This window comes from Nuphar pumila, chromosome 7 (assembly GCF_984573655.1).
Source record: "Nuphar pumila chromosome 7, dmNupPumi1.hap1.1, whole genome shotgun sequence".
In the NCBI taxonomy this organism is placed as follows: domain Eukaryota; kingdom Viridiplantae; phylum Streptophyta; class Magnoliopsida; order Nymphaeales; family Nymphaeaceae; genus Nuphar; species Nuphar pumila.
The window spans coordinates 39,979,508-39,988,265 of NC_143255.1; the positions used below are offsets into that span (position 1 = coordinate 39,979,508).

The 8,758-nt window shown below is 41.2% G+C and overlaps 1 protein-coding gene across 1 annotated transcript; it reads right to left on the reverse strand.

Annotated features, from left to right (window-relative positions):
• Window positions 1-3,375: 3,375 nt before the first annotated feature.
• On the reverse strand, window positions 3,376-8,248 carry LOC149832011 (membrane protein PM19L-like). The gene is made up of 4 exons (XM_090013135.1): window positions 8,122-8,248; window positions 4,784-5,012; window positions 4,034-4,079; window positions 3,376-3,555 (listed from the first exon to the last, which is right to left on the reverse strand). Exons 1-4 carry the CDS (start codon window positions 8,246-8,248, stop codon window positions 3,376-3,378), a joined length of 582 nt encoding a protein of 193 aa, XP_089869261.1.
• Window positions 8,249-8,758: the final 510 nt, after the last annotated feature.

Below are 8,758 nucleotides of genomic sequence, written 5' to 3' on the forward strand. Positions count from 1 at the left end.
AGTGACAAAAACCTTGTCAAGAACTCTGCAGCATGGGTGAATTCACCTATTCGACCAAGAGAAACACTCTTTGATAAAAGGGATAGGGTAAAGGTGATGTTGATGAACAAAATCTTAAAAACCTCGCATAGATGGATTGGAAAGAACGAGGTTATTAGAATCTTGAATAGACAAAAGGCAATTAAAGTCCCCCATAAGAAAATGGTACTCCCTGTTTTAGACGACGATCATATTTAAGTCATTTTAGAAAGCAGGCCTCATGACGGCGTGATTAGGGCCATACACAATAGTGACCACGACTCTCCTGCCACTGTCTTGTAAAGTGGAGGCAACAGACAATGAATAAAGACCCATGTCCAGTTGAGAAATATTTAAAGACTGCTTTCCGAAAATAAGGATACCACCAACATGGTTGACTACAGGCTTAAAAAAATAGTCAGCACCCCTCCATATACCAGAGGCAACAGAATGAGAAACATCATTTATCTTAGTTTTACAAATAGCAATCAGGTCGGGCTTCTCCTGTCTAACCCAATTAGCTAGAAACAAACGCTTAGCGGGGCAATTCAAGCCCTTGATATTCCAACAAAAGGACTTCATGACACACAATCAGAAAAAATCAGAGAGAGAGAGAGTAATGTTTTCTTTAGGTCCTTTTTCCGTTAAGTCTCATTAGGCCCCTTCAAAAGTCGTTGATTAGTTATTTTTTTCTTACATCTAACACCGTAGATGTGAACTATAAGTTTTGATGGGAACCAATTTTTGGATTGCCGGAATCTGATCTGTATACAAGTTTTTTCCGTGACCCCAAATCAATGGCCATGAAGGTACCACTTTTTCTGTGCTCATAAAAACATGTTTTTTTTATTAAAAAAATATGATCCAAGAGTCGATTCACACTAAATAGATCCTGCTAAACACATCTAACAGTTCATAGTTATCATGAAACACTTAAAACCTATTGAGTAGAATAGGGCAGGACGAGAAATGGGGCCTAATATGTTCAGTTCTCGTATGAGAGGTACTGCATAATACATAGGTGCCTATGAAAATGCATTTGCATTTTTTAAGTGGGTCCACTCGTCCCTTGTGGTGAGGCCTTGATCCAATGGACCGAGTACCTAGCAAAGTACTCGATCGACCATATATAGTGGGTTCATAATGTTTGGGATACAGATATTGCTTTGGAGAGGGATTCGATGTGCAGATTCTGCTGTGAAAATGTTCATGGAACTGGGCTTGGAGCTTTCCCCAGGTCTAGTTTGAGTTCGTCCACGTTAGTGCTCAAACCTAGATGTGTGGTTTATAGCTTGGCCAAATGTCTCAGAAAACAGGATTTGGAACTGAACTACTTTACAAAATGAGCCAGGGGTCCAACTCAGGGTCCAGACTGAGATCCATTATTGACCTTTTGGTCTACATATGTAATATTGGTCCTAATTTAAGTCCAGATGTGTGGTTTACATATAAACCATGTGCATCCCAATTTGGGCACATCTATACGTCTAGGTCTATTTTAAATCTGAGCCACTAGAGGTGTTGGAAAAAAATAATGTAAGTGCCGCAGATATTGCTAAAGTAGCTAGCTAGTTTTCTTATGCCTTGCAAAATTTAATACTTTGATGTGAATGATAGATTGAGCTTTCAAAAAAGAAATATGAATGACAGATTGAGAGGCAAAATCAGATCAATTAATAAATAAAAGAAAATGCGATTGAAGCTCTGTCCATGCCCATGCTAAGAATAGTATCAGGAGAGAGAGAACAAGGAAAACGCTACTACGAAAGTTCATTCAGAAAAAAGTACACGAAGTATTAAACTAGGATAGAAAGGAAGCAGATCAGGTCATGCTGAACATGAGCGTTTTTGCTCATGCTGACATCGTGGCCATCCGATTTGCATTTTAAAAAGCTCAAAAGTCAACAAAACCACGTGGCATTCATCCAAAATGCAAACAGACGGCCACGATGTCAGCATGAGCAAAAACGCTCATGTTCAGCATGACCTGATCTGCGGCCATTAGTAGTCTCCTGGATGTGGCACATTTCTGTGGTTTCCGGCAGTTGGAAGATATGCAGTAGTTGGTGAATGTCCGAAAGAGCGGAGTGTGAGTAGTTTCTAATGTAATGAGGTGATTTACATGATTTTAATATGCAAAAATATTACAAACAATAAAATACTTGAAAACAGACCAAGAATGTAGATGATGCTGGACATCGGACATGGTGTGTCAATCACCAGACCTCAAATAGCATCCCATCTCCTAATTTAGTCACTTAGATATGGGTGGAGCCGGTAAACCATGGATAAGTACAAAATATATATTCCATGTATAAATAACATGGAATGTTTTTACATGAGAGCTCCTGTTTGGCTCATCTCATTCAAGGACTAGCGGAGTTCGAGGTTGGCTCGGCTAAACATGAACATGAGCCAAGCCATGGGCTCAATCGAGCCACACAAAGGGAAGACACAAGCAAATGAAAACGAAAAATTTGATGAATCACTATAAGTGGAAATTATTCAAAATTTTCTCAACAAAATCTCCAAGCGCGTTCACTCAATGTGAACTTATATAGCCCAGCTACCTAATACCATATCTTGGTTTGTGGTTCATATATAAATATATACGAAAAGCTAAGTACTCTCTCTCACCAATTTGTATATACATATTTTTTTTATGACGAGGAATCCTTGCCGAAGGGAGGGAAAACCCCGGGCCATCTACAATGGATATTTTTCCAATATTTGAACAGACAGGTTTTCGTCCAACTGTGAGAGCAGATCAGGGAATATGCCAAAATCACTCATCGATGGTTGTTTTGGTATCGTCGATCTCCATACAAAAGATCAGCTGCTACCAATAGGAAAACAGACGATAACGTCATGTGGGCCATCGGTGTAGGCCTGTAAGTTTGCAAAATGAACGATAGTGATGAATGGAACGTTCGGTGAGATATCGAAACAAGACTGGTGACTTGGCAAATGCCATATCATTTGATCTGTTCTGGTTATATTTTTCCTTTTGTGTTTGTATGTGTATGTGCGTGCGTGTGTGGTGTGTGGTGTGTGCATGTGCGTGAGCGTGTGTGGTGTCAGGTAAGGAAAACCTCTTCTATGAGTTTAGCAAAGATATGAGGCAGTAAGCGTAGAACTTGGATTGGGCATACCAAGTCCGAATCCGACTGCACTTCATATTCCCATTTCCCATACGCAGTTCGCGAAACCAATTGTTTGTGCCATTCACTCATCACCTTAGCAACAGATCAACTTTGACAAAGGTTTCATCAAAAGTAGGAAATTGAAGAACCAGAGAGGAGATGGAGGAAGAGGAAGAAGGAGTTCCTGCTGGTGATGGCATACGCACGTGCGTCATCAGATCTGAATGATGCGTTCTCCAGGAAACCACACGGCACCCGGCTTGAGCTCGCTCAGAAACGGTGCATGGATGGCGAGGAGGTACAGGAACTGGTTACACATGAGGATGATCACGAAGGCCTCCATCGTTTTCTGCGTTTGAAAACCCCACACCGGAAAGGTCTTGTTAGCTCTTGACTGAGATGATCAACCAGAATTTCTGATATGGTTCACACACTTGTTCAGGAAACTCAGACTCGGTCTTGTCAATCCTGCCAAATTCTAAGCTCGGGCACGAATTACTATACCTAAGCTCATCTACTGAGTAGGTTTTATTGACTGGACCAGATTCCGACCTACCTAAAACCCGGGACTTGGACACACACAACTTAGAGATAGAAAACTAATTTACTCGGAGCCTCGGAACAGGTGCCATAAAGTTGCCCACAATAGCTGGACCTCCCGGGTCAAACCATTTATAGATGTCTCCGAAAGCACTCCTGGCTCAGACAAATTGGAACGTAGGCATCCAAGTTCGGTCGAGGTGCAACTAGGCTGAGTCCTGAGGTGAGCCAAGACTTGCCATACTCTAGCACAGGTCAAAGAGTTCATCACTAGCTTCTGAGGCCTACCTACTGGCAAAAAAAAAAATCATCCAGAAAGAAAATGCCGATACCATTTGAGGGTTCGCATCCTTTCCTTGCTTCTCCTTCACAGCAAACCTGCAGAAAAAGGAGACACAACTAATTAGTTATCTTTTTACTAACGGTGTTTCTGGATACGGGTGTCAATGGTCCGGATATGGGTCACAAATCCAAGTGAATACAAATCTGCTTGGTCAGATTCGGTAGAGAATTAACAAGCATGATTAACAATTGGATTCAGATTCAGTTTGAGGTTATACACTCCGATTCGAACTGAGTCCGAATCTGATGTTTATCGAAATCTGGGTATATGTAAAGATGTATCTGATAGACTATTTTATGCTAGACATATCCGGATTTGGTATAGACCTTTCCCATCCAAATCCAATTAGCCAGGACCTCATTAGGTCCGGTTCACTAGAGGATACATTCAAACCGGATCCGACCCGACTGCATCCTTATTTCTGGATCAGCTGGATTTTTCATTCTGGAATCAGATTTCAACCCAGGTTTTGCAATCCAGTGTTTGGCTTAACTGCATATTTGGACTCTGTTTTCATTGATGGAAATTCCAGAATTTGCCAAGTTACCAACATCTAAACTCTAATCAAATACGTCAGAGCTCAGAATCCTGCGGGACTTTGTAGAAGTGACCTAACACGCCTGTTCAGCACCTATTTCAGTGGTCTTGGAATTCCATCTTCAGTGGAATTTCAAGAAAGGACGTACAAACACCCATTAGATTAGTCATCAACGACTAAGAAACAAAATCCATTGCTTACCCCATGGCCACAATGGTCAGCAGCCAGGTGGTGAACGCAGCAGTCGACGCCAAGGGGAGGGTTTGGGGAATCCAGTGGGCGATGTGATAGTATGCAGCATTGGTCGATGCTATCCCCACTATCCCGGCGATGAGTGCGAAGATCACAAAGTAACCAGTGGCAGGATCCTCGAACGCAGGGAAGGGGAGGGATGGAGCCGTTGGGAGCGCGAGTGCATCCTTGTGGATTGCTGCATGCATGAACAAATCAAAAGCATCACCAATAAAACTTCTATTTCAAGAACTCATTACTGTTCAATAATACTACAAAACACAAGGGATCTGCGGTTCGAACCCCCGCAAGGCGCTGTCTCAAGCCTGGACATCGAAAAATAGGAAGGCTCTCTGCACTTAAGCTGCTATCACAAACTGCGAATCCGGAATGAGGAAAAGGAATTTTCAAGTGGCCCTATTATCGTTTTCTACATTATGTGAGTAGACAAATAAAACAAAATTTCAAGTTGTGGAATTGGTTAAAGTGAACCAAAAAATCTACAAACTAAAATAAGTAATCTAAAAGTTTTGAATTCATCTAGAAGAAAACTAAATGAAGGAAGCAATTATTGGAACATATGACAGAGCTAATACGTATGCGAGGTTAAGTTGGATCCCATGCCTTTGAAAAATACAGAAAATAATTAAGATGATCATGAAAAAAAAATTATAAGAGGTGATATAACATGTCCGTTTATTCATTCTATTCTCGAAAAAAAAAACATTTATAGAGAAAAATTGGGAATTGTATATTTAGATTAAATTGAATGGGGGAAAAACAATCCCTCAAAAGAAGAAGTTGGATGCATACGTTTACCCTCAAAACTTGGAAAATCTGGGAAATTTGGGATGAGACTACAACGGGAACTCATTTTCCTTTCTTGGATAAGCGGTTCCACATCCAAATTGACCCTAAGTATTTTCTTGGTTGTAGAAAAATTAGGATACAGAGTTTAACTTTTGATGGCGGATCAGGTGCAATCGCGGCTGCACCTGATCGCCCTCCATTTCTGGGATCCGCCCTCATCTACTGTTGGGCCCTATAACTGGCAAGGTGTATCCCAGAAATGGAAGGCGGTCAGGTGGCTGACAAGTTGTATCTCCTCAGAAACGGAGGCCGGTCAGGAGCAGTTGCACACTCAAAAGCGTGCCATGAATGTGATTGAACCGATCCGCCCTCCGGAGTTACGGCCAACCAGAAACGTGAAACAGGCGCTAAAGTCGTAAATGCCACTTCACTTATTATGGGCCTCTTCGTTCATAATATGAACAAGACCTCGTAAAACATCAAGAGATGAAGGGCATATTTGTCAAGTTTGAACCCAAGTCATGCAAGCTGATCGTGTTGACAGTTGACAGAAATCGTACCGAGAGAGAGCATTCAGAATCCCCTAAACGCCCTCTTTCTTTCAACCCGTTCTCATCGCCCACTTTCGGCCCGGCGAAAGAAATCAGCATGAAAACGGAAATAATCCTTTCAGTTATGAACATCTTCTGCTGGTCCCGATGAATGTTACGGGCTCAAACCGGCCAAGAGGAGAACCACAAATTTGTTACAAGGGTAAATTCGTTATATCTTTCTCTCTCTCTCCATTGATTTCAAACGAAACAGAAAAGGGCGGGAAAACTTAAAACTGAAAACTAAAACAATGTCAAAGAAATACAAGTGAGAACTGAGAAATTTGTGATGACGAGAAAAATGTTCAAGCAAAGAACTCGACCAATAACTTAACCGATCATGTAATTTCGATGCTAGAGCTTGCAGAATTGGACGCAAAAGAGAACAAAACACGTACCCGATTCTTGTAACCCACAAGCAGGGGCGTAGCTAGGATTCATGTGGGGGGGGGGGGGGCAAACAGGGGTGTAGCAAAAAAAAATGTATTTGTGCGAAAAAATTTTATTTTAGATAAAATAAAAAATGGCTACAATTATTAATAAAAATCTATTTCATATGGACAAATCAAACTATTTGCTGCAGTCAGGGCTGGGCTGGGCTGGGCTAGGACTGGGATGGGCTACAGAAATGGATAAAAATCTATTTCATATGGAATTAGGGCTGGGATAGGACTGGGCCTTTAAAAAAATATATATATTTAAACTGTTTCGGGAGGTAGGACTGCCCCCCCTAGCTACGCCCCTGCCCACAAGGTTATATTCGTCATTTCATGGAGACTCTCTCTCTTCGTCCATCGATTTCAAATCAAACAGAAAAAGGAAGGAAAAAATAGAACAATCTCAAGGCAAAACAGACGAACTGATTTTGTTTTTCAGAAAAGAAAATCCGACAAGGTGAGAATTTCAGGTAACGAGAAAAATGCTCTAGCAAAGAACTCCATCAAGTTCGCCGATAATGTAATTTCGATGCTAGTGCTTACAAAAATAGACGTACATGATCGCAATTAAGGGACAAAGGCACGAGAACCTCTGATCTACAAGGTTAAATTTCATTATTTCCTCGAGATTCTCACGGTCTCACTTCGTCCATTGATTGCAAACCAAACAGCAAAGGGAGGGAAAAGGAAAACAATCTCAAAGCAAAACTGACGAAGTGAATTTTTCTCTTTTAGAAAAAACAATAACCGACGAAATGAGAATTTCAGACAACGAGAAAAATGCTCAAACAAAGAACTCGATCAAAAACTTTATCGATCCTGAAACTTCGATGCTGTACCTTATAAAAATGCAAGTGAAAGCGACGAGCAAAAGAGAACTTATGATCGAAATTGAAGTCACAAACGAACTGGATTCGCTCGTTGTTTACGTAATTACCTACGTTTTCTGCATGATCGTGCTTCAAAGAAGTCTAGAACTCTATCTGTTCTGAGAGTTATATCTTTTTTTTTCTTACGAAGCACGATCAAGAGTCGCTTAAATCACGGATAAGCAAATAAGAAATAATAAAAGCATTTCACTGCATGAAAAGGGAGAATTCCCGCTATGTTTCTCCCTCGTTTGTTTCTCAAAGACGATCTGACGCAAAAAGCAGTCGCGATTCTTGTTCTTCACGCAGTTTCAGAAAAGTCCAGGGTTTCTGATCTCAACCAAACGCAATTAAACAACAAACTGAAATGTGATTCGTAAACACTCGCGGCCGATCGCAAGAGGAACCGCAATCTGTTGTCCTTCACGTGGTTTCACCGTAACCGTACGTTGAGATTCTGATCTCAATCAAGCGCAATTAAACAAGAAACTAAAGTGAAACTAAAAATTGGAAAAAAAAAAATCTGAGCTATCCCTCGTTCGATCAGAAAGCACAAATTCCACCGAGAAACATCAAGAAAGATCAAGAAGGGAAGAGATTACCTGGAGTGCGAGTCCTGTCGATGGATCGGTTGATTTCCGCCCCTCCAATGGAGCAAACGATGAAGAACATCACGAGATCGAGGAGCAGTATGATCAGGGAGATTTCTCGTGGGTTAATGATCCGCATGGTTCTCTGCAGAAACGACGATCAGAATTCTCCCGAGTGATTTTTCCTCGGAAAGAGAGGGAAAATACGGAAGGAGAAGAATGGAAGAAAAGTGGAGAAAATGGATGCCGTGGTTAGTTACTAGTTACTACCGTACTTATATAGCACTGGTTCGTTGGGAGTACGGAATATGGATCGTTTCTGTTCGGATTCAGACCATTTGGTCCAGATCCAAATTCGTCTGCTCCGCCTAAGAGAAATGGGTTCAACTGAAATCTATGACCGACTGTAGGTCCCATTCTCTAGGTCATGGTTTTGCTCTGATCCAGATATGGCTAGACCCGGACCCAACTCTGCGACTGATAAGGGCGGAGCTGATTATATTGGATATAACCGATTCATCAGTTATATTCAATCCCTACCACACCATAGTGACAAAAGTTAAAAACGGCAAAATCTCGGCAGGAGAAAAACTCGAGAGATTTTGAAAATTTTCATAAATCTTGCATTTTTAGCAAAATCTTGGGAATA